Source organism: Salmo salar, chromosome 04 (assembly GCF_965601325.2).
Source record: "Salmo salar chromosome 04, fSalSal1, whole genome shotgun sequence".
Classification (NCBI taxonomy): Eukaryota; Metazoa; Chordata; class Actinopteri; order Salmoniformes; family Salmonidae; genus Salmo; species Salmo salar.
The window spans coordinates 54,760,066-54,786,975 of NC_138294.1; the positions used below are offsets into that span (position 1 = coordinate 54,760,066).

The 26,910-nt window shown below is 41.8% G+C and overlaps 1 protein-coding gene across 1 annotated transcript in view; it reads left to right on the forward strand.

The window, feature by feature from the left end:
* Window positions 1-4,104: 4,104 nt before the first annotated feature.
* arhgap20b (Rho GTPase activating protein 20b) overlaps window positions 4,105-26,910 on the forward strand; it is a 31,296-nt gene continuing 8,490 nt past the window's right edge. Inside the window, exons 1-9 of the mRNA XM_014196830.3 lie at window positions 4,105-4,444; window positions 9,895-9,977; window positions 16,642-16,806; window positions 17,021-17,170; window positions 17,268-17,309; window positions 17,404-17,488; window positions 17,687-17,761; window positions 18,172-18,238; window positions 19,264-19,449. Coding sequence (XP_014052305.1) covers window positions 4,370-4,444; window positions 9,895-9,977; window positions 16,642-16,806; window positions 17,021-17,170; window positions 17,268-17,309; window positions 17,404-17,488; window positions 17,687-17,761; window positions 18,172-18,238; window positions 19,264-19,449 — 928 coding nt within the window. The 5' untranslated portion in view covers window positions 4,105-4,369. The remainder of the gene's footprint in view (window positions 4,445-9,894; window positions 9,978-16,641; window positions 16,807-17,020; window positions 17,171-17,267; window positions 17,310-17,403; window positions 17,489-17,686; window positions 17,762-18,171; window positions 18,239-19,263; window positions 19,450-26,910) is intronic.

The following is a 26,910-nucleotide window of genomic DNA, read 5'->3' on the forward strand; positions in this document are numbered from 1 at the left end:
CGCAATCCAAGTGTGGGCCGCGCCGGAGATGCCCAGCTCGGAGAGGGTGGAGAGGAGGATCTGATTGTTCACGGTATCAAAGGCAGCAGATAGGTCTAGAAGGATGAGAGCAGAGGAGAGAGAGTTAGCTTTAGCAGTGCGGAGAGCCTCCGTGACACAGAGAAGAGCAGTCTCAGTTGAATGCCCAGTCTTGAAACCTGACTGATTAGGATCAAGAAGGTCATTCTGAGAGAGATAGCAAGAGAGCTGGCCAAGGACGGCACGTTCAAGAGTTTTGGAGAGAAAGGAAAGAAGGGATACTGGTCTGTAGTTGTTGACATCGGAGGGATCGAGTGTAGGTTTTTTCAGAAGGGGTGCAACTCTCGCTCTCTTGAAGACAGAAGGGACGTAGCCAGCGGTCAAGGATGAGTTGATGAGCGAGGTGAGGTAGGGGAGAAGGTCTCCGGAAATGGTCTGGAGAAGAGAGGAGGGGATAGGGTCAAGTGGGCAGGTTGTTGGGCGGCCGGCCGTCACAAGACGCGAGATTTCATCTGGAGAGAGAGGGGAGAAAGAGGTCAAAGCACAGGGTAGGGCAGTGTGAGCAGGACCAGCGGTGTCGTTTGACTTAGCAAACCAGGATCGGATGTCGTCAACCTTCTTTTCAAAATGGTTGACGAAGTCATCCGCAGAGAGGGAGGAGGGGGGGGGAGGGGGAGGAGGATTCAGGAGGGAGGAGAAGGTAGCAAAGAGCTTCCTAGGGTTAGAGGCAGATGCTTGGAGTTTAGAGTGGTAGAAAGTGGCTTTAGCAGCAGAGACAGAAGAGGAAAATGTAGAGAGGAGGGAGTGAAAGGATGCCAGGTCCGCAGGGAGGCGAGTTTTCCTCCATTTCCACTCGGCTGCCCAGAGCCCTGTTGATGTCAGGGACAAGACTGTAGACCTACACAAGGCTGGAATGGGCTACAAGACCATCGCCAAGCAGCTTGGTGAGAAGGTGACAACAGTTGGTGCGATTATTCGCAAATGGAAGAAACACAAAAGAACTGTCAGTCTCCCTCGGCCTGGGGCTCCATGCAGGATCTCACCTCGTGGAGTTGCAATGATCATGAGAACCTTGAGGAATCAGCCCAGAACTTCACGGGAGGATCTTGTCAATGATCTCAAGGCAGCTGGGACCATAGTCACCAAGAAAACAATTGGTAACACACTACGCCGTGAGGGACTGAAATCCTGCAGCGCCCGCAAGGTCCCCCTGCTCAAGAAAGCACATATACATGCCCGTCTGAAGTTTGCCAATGAACATCTGAATGATTCAGAGGACAACTGGGTGAAAGTGTTGTGGTCAGATGAGACCAAAATGGAGCTCTTTGGCATCAACTCAACTCACCATGTTTGGAGGAGGAGGAGGAATGTTGCCTATGACCCCCCATCCCCACTGTCAAATATGGAGGTGGAAACATTTCCATTTTAGTCATTTAGCAGACACTCTTATCCAGAGCAACTTACAGTAATGAATACACTTCATTTCATGCATTTCTTTTTTTATCATTATTTTGTTTATTATTATTTTTTTTATTTTGTACTGGCCCCCCGTGGGAATCGAACCCACAACCCTGGCGTTGCACACACCATGCTGGCGTTGCAAACACCATGCTCTACCAACTGAGCCACAGGGAAGGCTATGCTTTGGGGGTGTTTTTCTGCTAAGGGGACAGGACAACTTCACCGCATCAAAGGGATGATGGATGGGGCCATGTACCGTCAAATCTTGGGTGAGAACCTCCTTCCCTCAGCCAGGGCATTGAAAATGGGTCGTGAATGGGTATTCCAGCATAACAATGACCCAAAACACATGGCCAAGGCAACAAAGCAGTGGCTCAAGAAGAAGCACATTAAGGTCCTGGAGTGGCCTAGCCAGTCTCCAGACCTTAATCCCATAGAAAATCTGTGGAGGGAGCTGAAGGTTCGAGTTGCCAAACGTCAGCCTCGAAACATTAATGACTTGGAGAAGATCTGCAAAGAGGAGTGGGACAAAAATCCCTCCTGAGATGTGTGCAAACCTGGTGGCCAACTACAAGAAACGTCTGACCTCTGTGATTGCCAACAAGGGTTTTGCCACCAAGTGCTAAGTCATGTTTTGCAGAGGGGTCAAATACTTATTCCCCTCATTAAAATGCAAATGAATTTATAAGATTTTTTACATGCATTTGTCTGGATTTTTTTGTTGTTATTCTGTCTCTCACTGTTCAAATAAACCTACCAATAACATTATAGACTGATCATTTCTTTGTCAGTGGGCAAACGTACAAAATCAGCAGGGGATCAAATACTTTTTTCCCTCACTGTATAGTGAATCGTTGTGCCTGCACATATGAATTGAGCATGCAATTGTTTATTCCTGACCTGTGCTGTTTAGAATATGATGGTGACTGTTAAGTGTCAGATAGTCAAACCAGGGCAACCATATTGTGTGCAATTTAAGTTTTAACACAAGTTTGGGGTCCCTCCCTCATATCATAAAGGAAGTATCAAACCACTACCTCTCTTTAGTGTTGTTTGAAGGGTTGTTGGTTTGTTGCTTCAGAGATGCAGGTGGTTATTTTACATTATGTACTTCACTAACAATGAACTTCCTATAACACTAATGTACTGTACTTTTGATTTTCAGGTCTTAGGTATCCTGAGTGTTAGCATTTAAAAAAAATGTGGTAACATACACTACCGGTCAAAGGTTTTAGAACACCTACTCATTCAAGGGTTTTTCTTTATTTTGACTATTTTCTACATTGTAAAACAATAGTGAAGACATCAAAACTATGAAATAACACATATGGAATCATGTAGTAACCAAAAAAGTTTTAAACAAATCAAAATATATTTTATATTTGAGATTCTTCAAATAGTCACCCTTTGCCTAGATGACAGTTTTGCACACTCTTGGCATCAAAAGTACAGTACATTAGTGTTATAGGAAGTTCATAGTGCAAATGTCAAATCATTGAATAAATTGCTAAATGAAAGCTTCTAAACTGTGGACATATGGATGGAAAGTTAATCCATGAAAATGTCATTGTTCATGTTTGGTAGGAGAAGCACATCTGTTGTGGTAATTAAATCCATATCAATATTTGCCTGGCTACCCAAACTCCTAGCTCCAGCCAAACACAACGCCACGCCCACGGTCGTTAGTTTCTACTCCGCAATGAGGGGGTTTGATTAATCTCGCTCAGGTGCCTGGGTTAGGCCCATGCCAGAACACACGTGGGTAAAGCTGCGTTTTGAAAATTAATATCTTATTGGTTAGAGATGATCCAGTCACTGATTACTTTATTTTGTACAACCACCCTCATTTTGACATCACCACCACAAACAACTTCAACAAAGGCAGTCGGAGACTGAAATATTTAAAGAACATAGAGCAGTGGAAGGATTCAGTTTGAGTCGTCAGGCAATATCAATATACCCTCTCTCATTAGTACACAGAACACAAACAGGATTGTATTCCAGCAAATTCACTAACTGATTCTCATCAGCTGTAACTGTAGTTTGCCTAAGGTTTACTTGGAAAGTTTAGTTTGTTGTTAAAATTGAATTTATTAATTTTGGCTTTAGTGTAAACTTAAATTGGGAATAAATTATTTGATCCTTTATGGAAAAAACACTGGAATTTCTGGTGACCACATGTGAAGTGTTCCAAAAACACATGGTTTCACATGTGAAATTTCATGTGAAATCATGTGATTTTCCACATGTGAAATCATGTGGTTTTTCTGTAAGGGATACCAAGCTACAATATATTTTCTATATTTCAATTGATGCATTGATGAAGGGCAAAGGTAGGCCTAACGTTAGTACAATCACAAGTCGTTTAGGTGCCAAACAACCTTAATGGACTGTACTAGTGTAACACAATGAGCTGTACCTGTTGCATTAGGAACTCTCTCCAACCTCAGTCATACCACAGGAAGAGGTTGAGAGCACTGTGCAGCCTCAACTCACCACAACTCCCTCCTTAGTGCCCCCTGGGTGAAGGCTGGATAATAAAGTGTAACCTGAGAAGGTCCTCCTGACCGACTGTCTGCCCCATCCTCAGTGTGCTGCACACTGGCTACTGTGTGAGGAGACTGGGATGGGATATCCTTATTTAGTCAGTGAGGAGGAAAGAGGGAGGCCCAGCTCAGAAAGCAGTGAGATTTCGGAAAGGGCAGGAAAAGGGTGCCTCTTACGGTACCACTGTAGAGGGCTCTCAGCACAAGCAAATTATTTTGTCAAACAAATTGTGACTATGATTTTTTGCTACCTTTAAAAACGTTCCTCTGTAGTGAACGGCAGCATCGAAGTGCACCGGGACATTACACTGTGACTGCGTTTGTGACCTGCTGGGCTTAAAAAGATGACCCCTCAACAAAGCATTGACTCACACTCCGAAGTAAACTGCAATGAGTCAAGGATTCCAGAGAAGGAGAAGGTAAGTTCTTCTTACTTCATTTTCTTTCACTTTCTACATTAGGTACTGTGCAATCTCAAATCTGTGTGTGTGTGTGTGTGTGTGTGTGTGTGTGTGTGTGTGTGTGTGTGTGTGTGTGTGTGTGTGTGTGTGTGTGTGTGTGTGTGTGTGTGTGTGTGTGTGTGTGTGCACGTACATCGTCAAAGTTATTTGTCAAAGAGTTGATGAATGTTTAGAATGTAGATGAATGTTTTGTATTCATTTCTGTAAATCAAGCTGAAAGCTGTATCAGGCTTTTATATAACAAGTCCTACATTGTAGACTTATAGTGCCTTCACACCTCTTGACTTTTTACACATTTTGTTTTATTACAGCCTGAATTTAAAATTGATTAAATTGAGATTTTGTGTCACTGGCCTACACACAATACCCCAAAATGCGAAAGTGGAATTGTATTTTTAGAAATGTTTACAAATGAATAAAAAATGTAATGCTGAAATGTCTTGAGTCAATGAGTATTCAAGCCCTTTGTTATGGCAAGCCTAAATAAGTTCAGGTGTAAAAATCAGCTTAACAAGTCACATAATAAGTAGCATGGACTCACTCTGCGTGCAATGACAGTGTTTAACTAATTTCTGTACTCCACACATACAATTATTTGTAAGGTCCCTCAGTTGAGCAGTGAATTTCAAACACAGATTCAACCACAAAGACCAGGGAGGTTGCTATGCAAAGAAGGTCAGCTATTGGTATATGGGTAAAAAAATGAAAGCTGACATTGACTATTCCACTTTGGATGGTGTACCTCTACACCTAGTCACACAAAGATAGAGGCGTCCTTCCTAACTCAGTTGCCGGAGAAGAAGGGAACCGCTCAGGGATTTCACCATGAAAGAGTTTAATGGCTGTGATAAGAGAAAACTGAAGATGGATCAACAACATTGTAGTTACTCCGCAATACTAAACTAAATGACAGAGTGAAAAGAAGGAAGCCTGTCCAGAATTTTTTATATTCCAGAACACGCATCCTGTTTCCAATAAGGCACTAAAGTAAAACTGCAAAAAATGTGGCAAAGAAATAAATTTATGTCCTGAATACAAAGCGTTATGTTTGGGGAAAATCCAACACAACACATCACTAAGTACCACTCTTCATATTTTCAAGCATGGTGGTGTCTGCATCATGTTATGGGTATGCTTGTCATTGGCAAGGACTAGGGAGTGTTTTTTAGGATAAAAATAAACTGAAAAGAAGTAAGATAAGGCAAAGTCCTAGAAGAAAACCTGGTTCAGTCTGCTTTCCACCAGACACTGGGAGACAAATTTACCTTTCAGCAGGACAATAACCTAAAACACAAGGCCAAATATACACTGGAGTTGGTTACCAAGATGACATTGAATGTTCCTGAGTGGCCTAGTTACATTTCTGACTTAAATCAGCTTGAAAATCTATGGCAAGACTTGAAAATGGCTGTCTAGCAATGATCAACAACCAACTTGACAGAGCTTGAAGAATTTTTTTACGATTAATGGAAAAATATTTTACAATCCAGGTGTGCAAAGCTCAGAGACTTACCCAGAAATACTCACAGCTGTAATCACTGCCAAAGGTGATTCAAACATGTATTGACTCACGGGTGTGAATACTTATGTAAATCAGATATTCTGTATTTCATCTTCCCTAAATTTGCTAAAATTTCAACAACAACAAGAAATTCACGTTGTCATTATGGGGTATTGTGTGTAGATGGATAAGAAATATAAATGTAATCAATTTTGAATTCAGGCTGTAACACAACAAAATGTGGAATAAGTCAAAGTGTGTGAACACTTTCTGAAAGCACCATATCAACAATGGCAGTCTCAATGTATTATCCTCACTTACTTAACATGTTCATGGATTTGTTTGTGGTCTCTTTTCATCACTCGGCTTGAAAATCCAAGGTTGAAATTGTATGCACCACCCTACACAATACTGTATATACAGTGGCTTGCAAAAGTATTCTCCCCTTTGGCATTTTTCCTATTTTGTTAAAATTGACTTTTTGGGGGGTTTGTATCATTTGATTTACACAACATGCCTACCACTTTGAAGATGCAAAATACTTTTAATTGTGGAACAAACAAGAAATAATAAGGAAAGAAAACAGAAAACTTGAGCGTGCATAACTCTTCACCCCCCCCCCCCCCCCCCCCCCCCCCAAAGTCAATACTTTGTAGAGCCACCTCTTGCAGCAATTACAGCTGCATGTCTCTTGGGGTATGTCTCTATAAGCTTGGCACATCTAGCCACTGGGATTTTTGCCCATTCTTCAAAGCAAAACTGCTCCAGCTCCTTCAAGTTGGATGGGTTCCGCTGGTGTACAGCAATCTTTAAGTCATACCACAGATTCTCAATTGGATTGAGGTCTGGGCTTTGACTAGGCCATTCCAAGACATTTCAATGTTTCCCCTTAAACCACTCAAGTGTTGCTTTAGCAGTATGCTTAGGGTCATTGTCCTGCTGGAAGATGAACCTCTGTCCCAGTCTCAAATCTCTGGAAGACTGAAACAGGTTTCCCCTCAACAATTTCCCTGTATTTTGCACCATCCATCATTCCTTCAATTCTGACCAGTTTCCCAGTCCCTGCCGATGAAAAACATCCCCACAGCATGATAGTGCCACCACCATGCTTTATGGTGGTGGCATGAAGGGATGGTGTGCTCGGGGTGATGAGAGGTGTTGGGTTTAGGCCAGACATAGTGTTTTCCTTGATGGCCAAAAAGCTACATTTTAGTCTCATCTGCCCAGAGTACCTCCATCCATATGTTTGGGGAGTCTCTCACATGCCTTTTGGCGAACACCAAACGTGTTTGCTTATTTTTTCTTTAAGCAATGGCTTTTTCTGGCCACTCTTCCATAAAGCCCAGCTCTGTGGAGTTTACGGCTTAAAGTGGTCCTATGGACAGATACTATGCAACTCGAAATTGAGCTCAGGTGCGTACTGTTTCCATTGATCATCCTTGAGATGTATCTACAACTTGATTGGAGTCCACCTGTGGTAAATTCAATTGATTGGTCATGATTTGGAAAGGCACCAACCTGTCTATATAAGGTCCCTCAGTTGACAGTGCATGTCAGAGCAAAACCAAGACATGAGGTCGAAGGAATTGTCCGTAGAGCACCGAGACAGTATTGTGTCACAGATCTGGGGAAGGGTACCAAACATTTATGCAGCACTGAAGGTTCCTCAAGAACACAGTGGCCTCCATCATTCTTAAATGTAAGAAGTTTGGACTCTTCCTAGAGCTGGCTGTCCGACCAAACTGAGCAATTAGGGAAGAAGGGCCTTGGTCAGGGAGGTGACCAAGAATCCGATGGTCACTCTGACAAAGCTCCAGAGTTCCTCTGTGGAGATGGGAGAACCTTTCAGAACGACAACCATCTCTGCAACACTCCACCAATCAGGCCTTTATGATAGAGTGGGCAGACGGAAGCCACTCCTCGGTAAAAGGCACATGACAGCCCGCTTGGAGTTTGCCAAAAGGCACCTAAAGGACTCTCAGACCATGAGAAACAAGATTCTCTGGTCTGATGAAACCAAGATTCAACTCTTTCACCTGAATGTCAAGTGTCACGTCTGGAGGAAACCTGGCACCATACCTACGGTAAAGCATGGTAGTGGCAGCATCATGCTGTGGGGATGTTTTCAGCGGCAGCGACTGGGAGACTAGTCAGAATTGAGGGACAAATGAACGGAGCAAACTACAGAGAGATCCTTGATGAAAACCTGTCCTAGAGCGCTCAGGACCTCAGACTGGGGCGACTTTCCAACAGGACAATGACCCTAAGCACACAGCCAAGACAATGCAGGAGTGGCTTCGGGACAAGTTTCTGAATGTTCTTGAGTGGGCCAGCCAGACTTGAACCCGTTCTAACATCTCTGGAGAGACCTGAAAACAGCTGTGCAGTCCCCATCCAAACTTAGAGGTTGAGAGGATCTTCAGAGAAGAATGGGAGAAACTCCCCAAATACACGGGTGCCAAGCTTGTAGCGTCATACCCAAGAAGACTCAAGGCTGTAATCGCTACCAAAGGTGTGTCAACAAAGTACATAGTAAAGGGTCTGAATACTTATGTAAATGAAATATTTCCTTTTTTTAAATAAATTTGCTATAAATTCTAAAAAACTTTTTTTGCTTTGTCATTATGAGGTATTGTGTGTAGACTGATGAGAAAACAAATCTATTTTATACATTTTAGAATTAGGCTATAATGTAACAAAATGTGGAAAAAGTCAAGGGGTCTGAATACTTTCCGAATGCACTGTATATATAAAAGGTTGGAGAAGACTCTATGAAAACCCAATTAATTATTCTATATAACAATCCATGTGTACTTATACCGCATACCGAGCTGGATTGTAAAGTAGGAAATGTTTAAATTGCACATGGTAATCATGCAGATGGACGAACCAACTGAGGAAATATTGGACTTCCGCTTTCATTTAAGAATAGAAAAAGAAAAGGAAGGTGAATAAATCAAATGTAAATAGATTTGCAATACCATAGAAAATACTTGCACATCCCATAACACAATATCTCAACCACACATATTCAATATTGAGGAGTTTAGAACCTCCCTGCAGCATTGTGTAGCTCTACCCCAATGGGCTAATAATACTGGCATGGTGGAGAGGGCTTCCTTCACCCCAAAGCTGCCTAGCAGAGGCAGGAAACAGATGCAACTATACCACATTCTGCTTTCCATCACTTATGGAAAAAACATGTAATTTTTTTTATTTATGCAGTGCTACAATTATATTGTATTGTATTTTATGAGATGCAGTAGCCTACATGGATGATGAGAAAAATATATGACTAACCATGTACCGAGTAGGCCTACAGATATCAATTCCTGGTACTAACTATTTTACAAGAGCTCTACCCAGTGGGCAAAATTTGTTGAAAAGACATCAGGCTTAGCATGACTGCTGGACTTCACTACAAATTACATCAGTATGATGTCTCATGTGTACATTTTCTCAATTATAGCCAGGAGAGAACGTAGTCTGCAGATCAAATTTCTTTACTTCTCTGCCACTGACTGCAAACTTATTTTCCTGCTGCGTTGTTGTTATAAATTACAGTACATGGTCAAATCAAGGCTCTCCTTGGTAAAATTAGATAGATGAAGGTCATTGCAAACCATGTCATTATGAAACACAACCCAATGCTTTCAAGGTTGGTCATGTGTAATGAAATAATAACAAAATGCACTAACTGTAAATCGCTCTGGATAAGAGCATCTGCTAAATGACTAAAATGTAAATGTAAACGGTCTCTCCTGTTCCATAGACTACGTTCACAGTAGGGAATCATCTCTTGTTGTTAATTTGGAGGAACTACCCCTTTACCAAGCCACTTTTGGCTCCATGAATGAACAATCTGTTTATTTCATCCCTGATTGGAAAATCTATGTTTTTCTCACAGAAAATGAGGACAGCACTTCAGCGAAGACATTCTGGCCAATCAGCCATCACAAAGGCATTCAGCAAACCAAAGGGTCACAGCAGGTCAGCCATATTAATAATGCTAAACCGTCTGTCTGTCTGTCTGTCTGTCTGTCTGTCTGTCTGTCTGTCTGTCTGTCTGTCTGTCTGTCTGTCTGTCTGTCTGTCTGTCTGTCTGTCTGTCTGTCTGTCTGTCTGTGTCTGTCTGCACACTTGTCTCCAGACTTGTTTTCCCTTTTTACTCATGCTACACTACATGACCAAACGTATATGAACTCCTGCTTGTCGAACATCTCATTCCAAAATCATGGGCAGCTTCCGCTGTTCTGGGAAGGCTTTCCACTAGATGCTGGAACATTGCTGCAGGGACTTGCTTCCATTCAGCCACGAGCATTAGGGAGGTAAGGCACTGAGGTTGGGCGATTAGGCCTGGCTCGCAGTCGTCGTTACAATTCATCCCAAAGTTGTTCGATGGGGTAGAGGTGAGGGCTCTGTGCAGGCCAGTCAAGTTCTTCCACACCGATCTCGACAAACCATTTCTGTATGGACCTCGCTTTGTGCACAGGGGCATTGTCATACTGAAACAGGAAAGGGCCTTCCCCAAACAGTTACCACAAAATTGGAAGCACAGAATCGTCTAGAATGTCATTGTATGCTGTAGCATTAAAATGTCCCTTCACTGGAACTAACGGGCCTAGCCTGAACCATGAAAACATCCCCAGACCATTTGGGGCAGGTAGCATTCTCCTGGCATCCGCCAAACACAGATTCGTCCATCAGACTGCCAGATGGTGAATCGTTGGTTCATCACTCAAGAGTCCAGTGGCGGTGACCTTTACACCACTCCAGCCGACGCTTGGCATTGTGCATGGTGAACTTAGGTTTGTGTGCGGCTGCTCGGCCATGGAAACCCATTTCATGAAGCTCCCGATGAACAGTTATTGTGCTGAAGTTTCTTCCAGAGGCAGTTTGGAACTCAGTAGTGAGTCTTGCAACCGAGGACAGACGATTTTTACACGCTACGCACTTCAGCACTTTATAATGTTTACATACCCTACATTACTCATCTCATATGTATATACTGTACTCTATACCATCTACTGCATCTTGCCTATGCCGTTCGGCCATCATTCATTCATATATTTTTATGTACATATTCTTATTCATTCCTTTACACTTTACACTAAGGTAGTTGTGAAATTGTTAGGTTAGATTACTTGTTAGATATTACTGCATGGTCAGAACTAGAAGCACAAGCATTTCATTACACTCGCATTAACATCTGCTAACCATGTGTATGTGACAAATAAAATTTGATTTGATTTGAGCACTCGGCGGTCCCATACTGTGAGCTTGTGTGGCCTATCACTTCCCAGCTGAGCTGTTGTTTATCCTAGACCTTTCCACTTCACAATAACAGCACTTACAGTTGACCGTGGCAGCTCTAGCAAGGCAAACATTTTACAAACGGACTTGTTGGAAAGGTGGCCTCCTATGACGGTGCCACGTTGAAAGTCACTGAGCTCTTCAATAAGGCCATTTTACTGCCAATATTTGTCTATGGTGATTGCATTTCTGTGTGCTCGATTTTATACAACTGTCAGCAACGGGTGTGGCTGAAATAGCCAAATCCACTAATTTGAAGGGGTGTCCACATACTTTTGTATATATAGTGTATTTGTTTTCATAGTTCAATTTTTTCTCATGTCAGTGACTGATTGTATTTACTCATGGTTCAGCCATAATAACTGTCTCATCTGACAGGAAAATGTACGTTTTTCCAGCCATTGTAATTGTTCAGTGATACAATATTTGTATTACTGTCAGCTTTGCACAGGCCCTGTCGCTGCATTTATCAAGAAAGCAAACTAGAAGCAGACTGGTGATAGGCTTATGTTGCCATGAGTTATTGAATGACATTATGCCATACTGGATATGATATGGTACAGTATATTTGTTAGTGTACAGCATAAGAATGCATATGCTCCATATGACCATAGCCACGGGAAGTAGGGGTGCTGAGGGTGCTGCAGTACCCCCTAAAACATGCAATTATTATTATTTATTTATTTATTTATTTTCTCCAAAAAGTAGTGCACTGGGCCTTTACTAGTCCTGTATTAGTGGACTGATATAAATGTCTGTAGCACCGGCAAACATTTTTTAAATTCCCCCCACAGCTACTTCCAGCAGCTATACAACCTATGGATAGCCTATGGATGTGGTTTTCTATTCTCTCATTTTAATCTATTTCGTTTTTCCAATGATGTTTGTACTGCTCTTGTGCTGTGGAAGGGCTAACATTTTGTTTCCATGTTTGAACCTCTCTTCTCCAAGCCCTGCTCTAGCTCACTGTCTCAATGACGCATAACGCACACGGCACTCCACAGTCCCAAGGTCTTTAGCGCTGCCATCTGCAAAGAATTCCTGCCTTTATTTGGTCAGAGCTTCTCTATCATGGTAACAGCAGCTAAATAGTGAGGAGTAACAAAAACAACCCCTGTGAAATACGGCCTGTGGGGCTCTTGCCATCACGGATTAGCTCCTACAAAAAAATGAAGATAATTTAGTCTCTATCTACCTTTTGGTTGGCTTTGTTTACAAAAGATCACTATTAATTGACACTTAATTCTGTAGACATCTAGATTCCCTCCCTCACTATGCCTTTTTTGTGTCATAGTCATTAAAACTGTAGTACATGCTTCTGTATTTGCAGCAACGATCATAAAGATTTCAACATTGATACTATCTTAATCATTGCCATTTGACACCTTTGTGTATGTGCTGGTAGTCCCAGGTGGTACTGGTAGCTCCGTTGTAGTCACTGGCACACCCCGCACAAGCTTTTGGGGGCCCATATGAACACATCATAAACCATGAAACATTTTTTAGAATGACAGGAAATTAGCTTAGGGATTCTTTAAAGTCTGGACAATCCTTGTCCGGTAGGAGAACTTTATTTGTATAATTGAAAAAATATTTTGCATTATTTGAGCTTAACATTTACAGTTAGGGGAATTTTATAGAGAAAATATTTGTTTTGGGAATTTTCAAAATACTTTCAATATTATTAATTTCCTTGTCAGCTTCATGCTTGGAATTGCCCTTGTTCGGAGCAAAGGATCCAAATTTCACTCTTCAAAAAAGTGTTAAAGTGTCATTTCTTGCAATAGCAAGAATCTGTGACTTTAAAGAAGATTTCTCTTAAAACTGTGATTCCTAAAAGATTTGTCCAGAGATTTGGTCAACTCGATATATTAATAATTTAACAGTATATGCATTGATTTTAATCTGACTAAATTGATCTCAAAACCCACATCGCTAAATGTGAAAAATCCTGTTAACTGATTGATTTCATTTTTACTAATAACCCCCATAAATATTTGTCTCGTGGAGTATTTGCATATGATCTCAGTGATCATTGTCCCATTGTATGTATTAGAGTTACAAAACAGCAAAATACTAATCATCATTTAATTAAGAAGATACATATTAAAAAGTTTGTTCAACTGATTTAGCCACTATTTCCTGTATTCCTGACCCTGAGTTGGCTCTAGAAAATGTATCCTCCATATTTATTCATCTGGCAGATAAACACGCCCCTTTGAAACAATTCAGAGTCAAAGATAGATCGAACCCTTGGTTTTCTTCTGAATTATCTGAGCTCATTCAGAGGAGAAATCAGGCCTGGGCCATAGAAAAAAAAATTGACTGTAGTGGATACCTAGTCAGTTGTACAACTGAATGCCTTCAACTGAAATGCGTCTTCCGCCTTAATCGACATCCACGTCTTCAGCGCCTGGGGAACAGTGGGTTAACTGCCTTGCTTAGGGGCAGAACGACAAATTTTTACCTTGTCAGCTCAGGGATTCGATCCAGCAACCTTTCGGTTACAGGCCCAACGCTCTAAACAAATTTTAGAAAACAGTAAATGCACTTTTTACAAATTCCTCTTCTTCCCTGCCTAAGCAAGTTCTGTCTGACTCTGGCATCATAACTGAGTTGAATGGGATAAGTGTTGCTTTTAATCATTGTTTTATCTCGGCAGGCTTTTTATTTTGTCAGTCAATCGACGGCTCTTCCCTCTGCCTGCCTCTAGCTGACTCGATGGTTAACCTGTCAACTTCTAGCGAATCTCTGTTTTTATTTCAACAATTTACTATCTGTGATGTGCTAGATGCGAGAGCTGATATGCTTGGTCCATTTTTTCTGCAGCTCTCTGCCTCCCTTATTGCTGAATCATTAACCCATATTTTTAACCTGACGATTATATCTGGTACTGTCGCCAAGGTTTGGAAGGTGGCCCGTGTACTCCCCCTTCACAAAGAAAAGGTTAGATACTGTTGATCACTCACTGCTAATTCAGAGGCTTTTCTCAATTGGCCTAAGCTCTATCTAACTACAGTCTGCCTTCACTGTATACAAAAAACACACAAATAAAACTAAATTGCACAAATCCTATATCACTCAAATACACAAATAGAATAACACACTTATAAAGAAGAGAACCTGATTATTACACTATTACACAAAAACAAAAACTAAATTGCACAACTAATTGCATTAGTACTGTACAAAGTTAGAGGTGTGCTATTTGATAGATTCACCCGCTCCCCCTACCTGGGCTTCCAGTGGGGAGACCTGAGGTCAACCTACCCCCACCCCCTCCCCATCTTGTACTTCTGAGTGGTAGACCTTCCCAGGCAGTAGCCTGCCTAGCTTACAAACTACAATCAGGGTTCCCACTCCAAGGTTATTTGAAAGGTTAATTGACCCACAGTCCCACACAGTGACGTGATATCATTGACGTGACGTGCAAATCAGCGATAGAAAACCGATCGCGCAAATGTCACCATTTCGAATATTATTATTATTTTTAATTTAAAAAAATTGTGCGGGCGTTCTGTGCCGCCCCCAGCAAGATGCCACCCTGGGCGGTTGCCCATGTCGCCTATACCTAAATCCGCCACTGAGTGTAGGTGCAATGTTTGAATCAGCATGTTAGACCGCTGCGCCACTCAGGATCCCGAGTGTAGTGCACATGTAACAAACTCTTTCCATGGAGGGCTGTGTTTGCAGGTTTTTAGCTCCTTCCTTGTACTTGATTGATAAATTAAGGTCACTAATTAGTAAAGAACTCCCCTCATCTACAAAGTAAAATGCATTCATACCCCTTGACTTTTTCAAAATGTTGCTGTGTTACAGACTGAATTTAAAATTACATTGAGATTTTGTGTCACTGGCCTACAAACAATACCCCATAATGTCAAAGTGGAATTATGTTTTTAGAAATATTTCTCCAAATTAATAAAAAATGAAAAGCTGAAATGTCTTGAGTCAATAAGTATTCAACCCCTTTGTTATGGCAAGCATGAATAAATGCAGGAGTAAAAATTGCTTAACAAGTCACATGATAAGTTGCATGGACTCACTCTGTGTGCAATAATAGTGTTTAAGATGATGATTTTTTAATGACCACCTCATCTCTGTACCCCACACAATTATCTCTAATAAGACCAGGGAGGTTTTCCAATGCCTCACAAAGAGCACCTATTGGTAGATACGTTTTTAAAAAATGCAGACATTGAATATCCCTTTGAGCATTGTGAAAATTATTAATTATACTTTGGATAGTATAACTAACTCAGTTGCCGGAGAGGAAGGAAAGCGCTCAGGGATTTCACCATGAGGCCAATGGTGACTTTAAAACAGTTACATAGTTTAATGGCTGTGATAGGAGAAAACTGAGGATGGATTAACAGCATACTCCACAATACTAAATGACAGAGTGAAAAGAAGGAAGCCTGTACAGAATAAAAAATATTCCAAAACATGCATCCTGTGTGCAATAAGGCACTTAAGTAAAACTGCAAAAAATGTGTGTCCTTTATGTCCTGAATACAAATCCAACACAACACATCATTGAGTACCACTTCATATTTTCAAGCATTGTGGTGGCTGCATCATGTTATGGGTATGCTTGTCATTGGCAAGGACTAGGGAGTTTTTAGGGTAAAAATAAATTAATGGAGAAGAGAATGGAGAATGGAGCTAAGCACAGCCAAAATCTTGGAGGAAAACCTGGTTAGTCCGCTTTTCAACAGACACTGGGAGACGAATTCACCTTTCAGCAGAACAATAACCTAAAACACAAGGCCAAATATACACTGAAGTTGATTACCAAGACGACATTGAATGTTCCTGAGTGGCTTAGTTACAATTTTGACTTAAATCGACTTGAAAATCTATGGCAAGACTTGAAAATGTCTGCCTAGCAATGATCGACAACCAACATGACAGATCTTTTTTTTAAAGAATACTGTGCAAGTATTGTACAATCCATGTGAGCAAAGCTTACCCAGAAAGACTCACAGCTGTAATCGCTGCCAAAGGTGATTCTAACAAGTATTGACTCAGGGATGTGAATATTTATGTAAATTAGATATTTCGACAGGTGAGAAAAAAAAATGTCATCCCTTTTGAATTCAGGCTGTACTGTAACACAACAAAATGTGTAAAAAGGGAAGGGGTCTGAATACTTTCCGAATGCACTGTAAGTCAAGGGGTATGAATACTTTCTGAAGGTACTGTATGTAACCCCTGTGTGTTTTTTTGTGTGATGTGATGAATGTATTGCAAATGCCTGTTTGATGGGAAACATCGTCCAGTATCATGTCTCATTGCCAGAGACATGATACCCCCTTTACAGAGTGTTTTTTGTCTTTAGGGATGCCGTCCCAGTCCCATCACCAAGAGCAGCGCTGATCCAAAGCCTAACATCCCAGAGTGCAGAGTTTGTGATGGAAGAGCACGTGCAGCTCAGCACTGGACTGCAGACCCAGGAGAGACACTTGTTCCTCTTCAGTGACACACTCATCATCGCTAAATCAAAGTTAGTCCTCAGCATATAAAAATAATGTTCACTTACTGAACAAGATGAATAGAATAGATGAGAACTAACAATGACTTAATAGAAGTTATCATTTTCTCCATTATGTAAATTGTACAGATTTATCTTAGGACGAGAGGGGCACTTTAAAAAAATGAAAATATAAAGGAGAATTGATGATTGCAATTACTGTTGTATTTAACCTGTTGTCTTGCAGGTCTTCCACAAGCCGCAAACGGAAGGAGAGAGTGAGGCTGTGTGAGATGTGGTTGGCTTCCTGCATGGAAGAGGTTGCAGAGAGAAAACTGTGCTCAAAGAACTCCTTTGTCATTGGCTGGCCTACCACCAATTACGTGGTAACTCTCAGGTAGGCTACTCCAATCTAATCATTTTTGGTTAGTACTTGACATTTAATTAAATTCCTATTTTGGGGAAATAAAGATGACATTTGTTTTCCCTATCAGTTCATCGGAGTCAAAGGAGAAGTGGCTTTCCACTTTACAATGGTAAGGAAACACTCACAAAACCCAGATGTACAATATAGAAAAAGACTTCTGAAATAAAATGTATAGGATTATGTACTGTACCTATTTGGCACAGGCACATCACCAAATCCAAGGAAGTGGAATATCTCAGTAATCTCACCATGAAGGTTGTTCTCATGGACATTGGAAATAGTGCAATGGTAAGACAATTCACTCATCTACAACTACTGCTACTTCTCGGATAAGTATTGATTATTTTCCCCAAATGTTCACATTCTAAATGAAATATGATTACATGTATGACTATTTCTAGTTAACATAAAAAAAATTCAAGTAACCTCAGAAAATATTTTTCAATTCTAAAAGATTATGAAGGAATTATTTGTGTTTTAATCTAGACGACTGTGAATGTGGACAATACATGTGACGTTGACAAAGTCATCAGAATCCTCACCCAACAATTTAGACTCACTGTGAGTTGTTGCCACCAATTTCTGTATTCATTATGTCTTTGTTCTATTATTAGAAGTAATCCAAATGTTCTGTTTGGATTATGTATGGATAAACATTTTACTATAATTCTAGAGTAATATATCATTATTATTATTACTATTACCAAGCTCTGCAATATTACACCTGTTGTAAATCATTTGTTTTGTTTTTTTAAGGTTTACTCTTTAGATCAAATTCTGCTACCACTAGCTTACATGTTTACTCATAAATCTTTAGAAAAGACAGGAAGAGTATCAGAAAAGGAACACAAGGATCATTGACAACATTTTATGCTTTACAATGGCATTTCCTGTCTTTGACCATGCCTGGGCTTATAGATTACTCTGAGTTTCCTTTCTTCATCCTAAACATAATTTTTCTACTCCCATAGGGCAGACCCACTGACTACCGCCTCTGGGTAGTCTCAGGGAGAGAGGAAGCCCCATATCCTCTTATCGGTGAGGAAATGTGATAGTACTATCACTATGCACTGAAACACGCCTCCAAAAACAGTCAGGATGAAGGCACACTTGGCTTGGATTTTAGACCATAGTTTCTGTCTAGTCAAAGGATTACCCAAACCAATATTTCAGTCGGGCAGGTTCTGTCTGTTCTCATCTTAGTGTGTTCACATGGAGCGTTTGTGACTTGAAACTGTAATCTGGCGACCTGGCTACAGGAGCCCTTCACAAAGCCAAGGCATATTAGGAATCCTGGGGATCGGAAAAGGGATTCATGAGGGCCTTTGTGTGTCTGGAATTAATGTCTCATACAACCGCATGCTATTCTGTCTAAAGGGCAGATACCTATTTTTCTCAAGTCAATGCTGGTAGAAAAATATATCATTTAGTCAATGCTCATTTTTATATTGTAGCAGACACTCTTATCCAGAGCAACTTACAGTAGTGAGTGTATACATTTTCATACTGGTGACCTGTGGGAATCAAACCCACAACCCTGGCGTTGCAAGCACCATGCTCTACCAACTGAGATACACTGGACTACATTTAAATCAGCAGCAACAAAATAAATCCTGGGAAATGTAGGTGATCTCAGTTTAAAAAAAATGTGCTTAGGACTGGTACTACAAGCATTTTTATCTAACATTTGTTTTGTCTTTAAGCCCATGTAATTATAAGGAGGTTGTGATTCATCATGTATCTCCCATATAATTGAATCACTCCTTTCGATTTTTGTCTCCTTGCCTCTTGACTCCTTCAAACTCCTTTCGATTTTTGGGGTTTATTTGAACCGATAGTTCAAGCTAATGACAGATTAGCAGGAACAATGAAATGATAATGGGTCACAGAGCAACGTTGCGTTGTGCTTAAGAACAAACCTTAGCCGTGGTATATTGGCCATTACCACACCCCTTTGTGCCTTATTCCTTAACTAAACAGAAATGGTAGCAGCAGGGAGTGAATGCATTTTCCAATTCTATACAAAAAAAACTGATCTGATCTACATGTGTCATGTCTGACAGGTCATGAGCATCCCTTCAGTATTATCCTGAACTCCTTGAGGGAAATGGACCGCCAAGCCTCGGCAGTCACCAACAACATTCTGACTGTAGATGGGAGCCTCTACCTTGATCACCTTCTTAAAGACGCTTCCGGCCCTCGCTTCATCCTTAGGCTAAAGGCTGAAGGGGGAGGACGTGGTCGAGCAGGTGAATCATTCATTAACTTTCCACGGGGGGGGGGGGGGGGGGGGGGGGGGGGGGGGAGAGAGAGAGAGAGAGAGAGAGAGAGAGAGAGAGAGAGAGAGAGAGAGAGAGAGAGAGAGAGAGAGAGAGAGAGAGAGATGCTGGCATGTATTGATTTTTAAGTTCCACCGATATACACCACAGGGGTAAACAATGTAATTTTCTTTAGTGCATTTTGTTTCTACTTTCTACACGTCAATTATCTAGCCCTCTTTACGGAAGTGGTTTATTCATAATGGAGATAGTAAATAACTTCCTGTCACGCTAGCACATGTAGTTCTACAGATGTTATCAGAATCTCCATCCTGTAATTAGAATAATTACAGTGTTCTAAATGTTCCATTGCTTGTTGGAGGCATAGCATACTGTCTCTCTGTCATAGCATACTGTCTCTCTGTCATAGCATAAAATTGTGAGAGAAAAAATTATACAAATTATTTTATAACTGACCTTTTTGCTGCTCTTTATAATGAATCATGTATTCTCAAATGCCAATTGAATTGTTATTCACAATCATTATTATGCGCAAATGCGGAAAGTATATCTGAAAAACCATGCATGGCGATTTCTCTGCATGATGCCTTATTAAGTGTGTTTTCAACAGCTGTCTTGTAATGTCAACATTTTCTACTGAACAATTTATGGCAAGACTCATGTATTTAACTTTTTCCACCATACATCAGTGCTCACATCTCAGGAACGATAAAATGATAATGGGTCACAGAGCAGTATAGGCCCAGATTCAGTCCTACTGTGACAGCGGTATGTACGTGTACCAGGAGCAGCAGCACTAACCACTTGACTATCCAGGTCATATCATCATTCATTCATGATTATAAATTGGGTGATTCAAGCCCTGAATGCTGATTGGCCAACATTCCAGTATACCACAGGTATGACAAAACATTTATTTTTGCTGCTCTAATTACGTTATTAACCAGTTTATAATGGCAGTAAGGCACCTCGAGGGTTTGTGGTATATGGCCAATATACCACGTCTAAGGGCTGTATCCACACATCAGTTCCTCACATCCCTGTCTTTTCATGTATGCCTTTGTGGCCGTATTGTCCCTGTCTGTGTCTGCATACTTAGAAAACAAGGTTCTTCAAGAGTTAATTGGTAAGGGTGATGGTTCTATGTGCAACCATAATGACTCTTTAAGTGGTAATTTAGCTGTGCGACCTGGAGTTTCATTTTGGGAGCACCAGTGGGAAAAAAAATACTCTTCTCTACACTGCTCAAACAAGACAGGATGTCTCCCGCGGTCGCTTGCTTTATGCTCCTCGGCCACACACAGCAAGCGCCACCCTCTGTCACTCATGCAGGTAGCACACAATTCCTCCAGAGAAGGGTGCAATTGCGACCGGAAATTCAGGGCATTCCTACATGTGGGCATTCCTGCATCTGCAGGAACACCTCTTTATACTTATATTGGTAGATGTTTTATTTAGGACAGACATAGGCAGGGGCACTCCAGTAGAGTAGGTGGCATAATGCACAATAACATTGGATTCCAGTTGCCGATAAACCCCAAAGAAGAAGGGGGGGGGCAACAACGGTAGCTAGCTAGCCATATACCAGTAGACAGTGGTTGCAGTCCAAACATTTAAAAGACACACCCTCGTCCACTTACCCTCGCCTTATGCCCTTGGAGGAATCCCCGTCGCCATCTTGGAGGGTGGTCCAAATGATTAGCCAAGCAAGGGAAGTTTGCAACGTAAGCCCCTCAGCCCTCGTATTTAGTCGTCTTTGCGAGTGTACAAATATGTTCACTCCGGGGCCTGAAACTCCCCATAATTCAATTCGCAACGATTGTACACGCTAAGAAAAGTCAGCAAAAACTTAAAAACCACATCAATGGAGAAGTCAACATACATGTGTAAGTAAAAACAAATGCAAATAAGTTAGAAATTATGCTACTAATGCACATGACGGCCCAAACACGTCACGTAAATATGTTTTGGTTTGGTTATCTTTTGGAAATTGTAGAAATTATAAATGTTCCTTCTTCAGAGCCAGCTGGCGGCTCCAGGCCCCTCCGGGACCGCGGCGCAGCCCGCCCCCCCCCTAGCACGTTAGCTGTAGCCCTAATTAATTTGCTAGCTATCATACAGTAGGCGTATATTAATAATTATATATACACTGCTCAACAAAATAAAGGGAACACTTAAACAACACAATGTAACTCCAAGTCAATCACACTTCTGTGAAATCAAACTGTCCACTTAGGAAGCAACACTGATTGACAATAAATTTCACATGCTGTTGTGCAAATGGAATAGACAACAGGTGGAAATTATAGGCAATTAGCAAGACACCCCCAATAAAGGAGTGGTTCTGCAGGTGGGGACCACAGACCACTTCTCAGTTCCTATGCTTCCTGGCTGATGTTTTGGTCACTTTTGAATGCTGGCGGTGCTTTCACTCTAGTGGTAGCATGAGATGGAGTCTACAACCCACACAAGTGGCTCAGGTAGTGCAGCTCATCCAGGATGGCACATCAATGCGAGTTGTGGCAAGAACGTTTGCTGTGTCTGTCAGCGTAGTGTCCAGAGCATGGAGGCGCTACCAGGAGACAGGCCAGTACATCAGGAGACGTGGAGGAGGCCGTAGGAGGGCAACAACCCAGCAGCAGGACCGCTACCTCCGCCTTTGTGCAAGGAGGATCAGGAGAAGCACTGCCAGAGCCCTGCAAAATGACCTCCAGCAGGCCACAAATGTGCATGTGTCTGCTCAAACGGTCAGAAACAGACTCCATGAGGGTGGTATGAGGGCCCGACGTCCACAGGTGGGGTTGTGCTTACAGCCCAACACCGTGCAGGACGTTTGGCATTTGCCAGAGAACACCAAGATTGGCAAATTCGCCACTGGCGCCCTGTGCTCTTCACAGATGAAAGCAGGTTCACACTGAGCACATGTGACGGACGTAACAGAGTCTGGAGACGCCGTGGAGAACGTTCTGCTGCCTGCAACATCCTCCAGCATGACCGGTTTGGCGGTGGGTCAGTCATGGTGTGGGGTGGCATTTCTTTGGGGGGCCGCACAGCCCTCCATGTGCTCGCCAGAGGTAGCCTGACTGCCATTAGGTACCGAGATGAGATCCTCAGACCCCTTGTGAGACCATATGCTGGTGCGGTTGGCCCTGGGTTCCTCCTAATGCAAGACAATGCTAGACCTCATGTGGCTGGAGTGTGTCAGCAGTTCCTGCAAGAGGAAGGCATTGATGCTATGGACTGGCCTGCCCGTTCCCCAGACCTGAATCCAATTGAGCACATCTGGGACATCATGTCTCGCTCCATCCACCACCGCCACGTTGCACCACAGACTGTCCAGGAGGTGGCGGATGCTTTAGTCCAGGTCTGGGAGGAGATCCCTCAGGAGACCATCTGCCACCTCATCAGGAGCATGCCCAGGCGTTGTAGGGAGGTCATACAGGCACGTGGAGGCCACACACACTACTGAGCCTCATTTTGACTTGTTTTAAGGACATTACATCAAAGTTGGATCAGCCTGTAGTGTGGTTTTCCACTTTAATTTTGAGTGTGACTCCAAATCCAGACCTCCATGGGTTGATAAATTGGATTTCCATTGATTATTTTGTGTGATTTTGTTGTCAGCACATTCAACTATGTAAAGAAAAAAGTATTTAATAAGATTATTTCTTTCATTCAGATCTAGGATGTGTTTTTTAAGTGTTCCCTTTATTTTTTTGAGCAGTATATTTAATATAAGTAGACATGCACTCATAATTGACTGTAGCGCATATAAAGCACCCACAAGCTACCGGTGGCTGAAAACACAATAATCTCGGGATGAACGAGTGACGAATTTCCATTTAAAAATCCTTCCTTCTTCCCTTGCCCTGCATGTGTATACTGATCAGATGTCATGATACGTCATCAGAAGTTTCCACCTAATTTGACAGTGTCCTACGCCCCTGGCTATCGGGCACTGTTTTCCCACAGTTCTGTTAACAATGACAAGGGCAGGTGCTTGTCAGGTGTGAGTGACAGACACACTGATTGCTTAGCCAGCTAGTCCTAAGGAGGACTACGGTACACAGTAAGTGGGAGGCTAACTAGCAAGCTAGCACACCGTGTTGCTAACTATCAAGCTAGCTAGCACACTGTGTCGCTAACTGTCAAGCTAGCTAGTACACTTGTTGCCCTAGCCTCCTGTCTGCTGTGCTATCGGGAGGTGGGGATGACCAGTAGACAGTGTCATTTGCCCCTACCTGTCAGGCACAGTTTTCTCCGGTACACAGCAGGCAGGAGGCTCGAGCAACACTGTGCTAGGAAACTAGCAAGTTAGCACACGGTGTCGGTAACTAGCAAGCTCCGTGATAAGAGTCACTGACTCAAAGCCACAAGAGGGTAGAACATATTTCAAACATTACATGTTAGGGGAGGTAGTGGCAAAAACGTTGGAATGGTTTAGTTCAATTCCTCAATAGTTGGTCCAGATGATCCACTGCCTCCAATGCTAGCGGGGAAACCGGTAGACCGCGTCCTTCGACCCCACTGTTTTCCCGCAGCTCTGTTAATGACGGTGAGAGCAGGTGTTCAGCAGACAGAGAGCGAAGAACGCTGTTTATCGGTGTCATTCCCGCTAGCAAATATTTGTATTTATTTCCCTTTTGACCAACATTCAAAAGTGTCACACAAGCATGAAAATGTCTTGCTCTCAGCATTCTGTAAATTCATGCATATGTTCATGCTACAGTATATAGCATGAACATTATATATATATATTATATATATATATATATATATATATATAAAACATAACAATGCTGCTTTCCATGTTGCTTCTAAATATGAATCCACATGTTTTCTCTATTATACTATTAGCTTGTGTATCTTACCCTCTGTAAAACGTGATTTAGTTAGACTAAGAAAGCTGGCAAACACGTTTGGTGTTTGCCAAAAGGCATGTGGGAGACTCCCCAAACATATGGAAGAAGGTACTCTGGGCAGATGAGACTAAAATTTTGCTTTTTGGCCATCAAGGAAAACTATGTCTGGTCCAAACCCAACACCTCTCATCACCCCGAGAACACCATCCTCACAGTGAAGCATGGTGGTGGCAGTATCATGCTGTGGGGATGTTTTTCATCGGCAGGGACTGGGAAACTGGTCAGAATTGAAGCAATGATGGATGGTGCAAAATACAGGGAAATTCATGAGAGGAAACCTGTTTCAGTCTTCCACAGATTTGAGACTGGGACAGAGGTTCATCTTCCAGCAGGACAATGACCCTAAGCATACTGCTAAAGCAACACTTGAGTGGTTTAAGGAGAAACATTGAAATGTCTTGGAATGGCCTAGTCAAAGCCCAGACCTCAATCCAATTGAGAATCTGTGGTATGACTTAAAGATTGTTGTACACCAGCGGAACCCATCCAACTTGAAGGAGCTGGAGCAGTTTTGCCTTGAAGAATGGGCAAAAATCCCAGTGGCTAGATGTGCCAAGCTTATAGAGACATACCCCAAGAGACATGCATCTTTAATTGCTGCAAAAGGTGGCTCTACAAAGTATTGACTTTGGGGGGGTGAAGAGTTATGCACGCTTAAGTTTTCTGGGTTTTTTTTCTTATTTTTTGTTTGTTTCACAATTAAAAATATTTTGCATCTTCAAAGTGGTAGGCATGTTGTGTAAATCAAATGATACAAACCCCCCAAAAACTCAATTTTAATTCCAGGTTGTAAGGCAACAAAATAGGAAAAATGCCAAGGGGGGGGGTGAATACTTTCGCAAGCTACTGTACTGATGCTTTGTTTGTTTGATGGGCGTAGCGGGATTTCTTGTAAGCGTCGGGTTAGTGTCCCGTTCCTTGAAAGAGGCAGCTCTAGCCTTTAGCTCAGTGCGGATGTTGCCTGCCTGTAACCCATGGCTTATGGTTGGGATATGTATGTACATATGGTCACTTGGGGGATGGCGTGGTCGATGCACTGATTAATGAAGCCATTGACTGATGTGGTAAACTCCTCAAAGCCATCAGATGAGTTCCGAGAACATTTTTCAGTCCATGCTAGCGAAACAGTCCTGTAGCTTGCTATCCACTTCATCAAATAATTTCCGTATTGAGCGCGTCACTGGTACTTCCTGTTTGAGTTTTTGCTTGTAATCATGAATTAAGAGGATAGCGTTATGGTCAGATTTACCAAAAGGAGGGCATAGGAGAGCTTTGTAAGCATATCTGTGTGAAGAGTAAAAGTGATCTAGAGTTTTTTCACCTCTAGCTACACAGGTGACACTCTGGTAGAAATTTGGTAAAATGGATTTCAGTTTTCCTGCATTAAAATCACCGGCCACTAGGAGCACCACCTCTGGATGAGCATTTTCTTGTTTATTTATGGCCTCATACAGCTTGTTGAATGCGGTCTTAGTATCAGCATTGGTTTGTGGTGGTAAATAGACAGCAACCAAAAATGCAGATGAGATTTCTTAGTATGGTGTACAGCTTATCATGAGGTATTCTAACTCAGGCGAGCAGAACATCAAGTCTTCCTTAATATTAGAGATTGCGTACCAGATGATGTTAACAAAGAGACACACACCACCCCCATGAGCTTACCCGACGCTGCCGTTCTGTGCTGCCGACGCACAGAAAAACAAGCTATTATCCATGTCCTTGTTCAGCTAAGTTTCAGAGAAACTGTAGGATATTAGAGTTCTTCAAAACCTCTCCTCGGCGACAGACTGCCATTCCATGTATTTGATCTATTCCAGTGCTAGCACACCTGATTCAACTTGTCAACCAACACAAAAATAACATCTAAGGATTTTTTATTCAACACAAAACAATATTATATGGCAAAAACGTTTTTATAGAACCTTTGAAATTGAGAATAGTTCTTTAGAGAACCTTAGTAAGAATGTGTACTTTACAGCACCATACAAATTATATAGAAAAAAAACATTTAAAAAAGGCTATTTGTAGTACCAGAATAAGGTTGTAACAACAAAAATATAAACACAACATGCAACAATTTAAAAGATTTTACTGAATTACAGTTCATATAAAACACCAGTCAATTGAAATATATAAATATATTAGTCCCTAATCTATGAATTTCACATGACTGGGAATGCAGATATGAATCTCTTGGTCCCAGATACCTTTTAAAAAAGGTAGGGTCGTGGATCAGAAAACCAGTCAGTATCTGGTGTGAACACTATTTCCCTCATGCAGCGAGACACATCTCCTTTGCATAGAGTTGATCAGGCTGTTGATTGTGGTCTGTACAATGTTGTCTCACTCCTCTTCAATGGCTGTGGGAAGTTGCTGGATATTGGTGGGAACTGGAACACGCTGTCGTACACGTCGATCCTGGGCAATCCCAAACATGCTCAATGGGTGACATGTCTGGCGAGTATGCAGGCCATGGAAGAACTGGGACATTTTTAGCTTCCAGGAATTG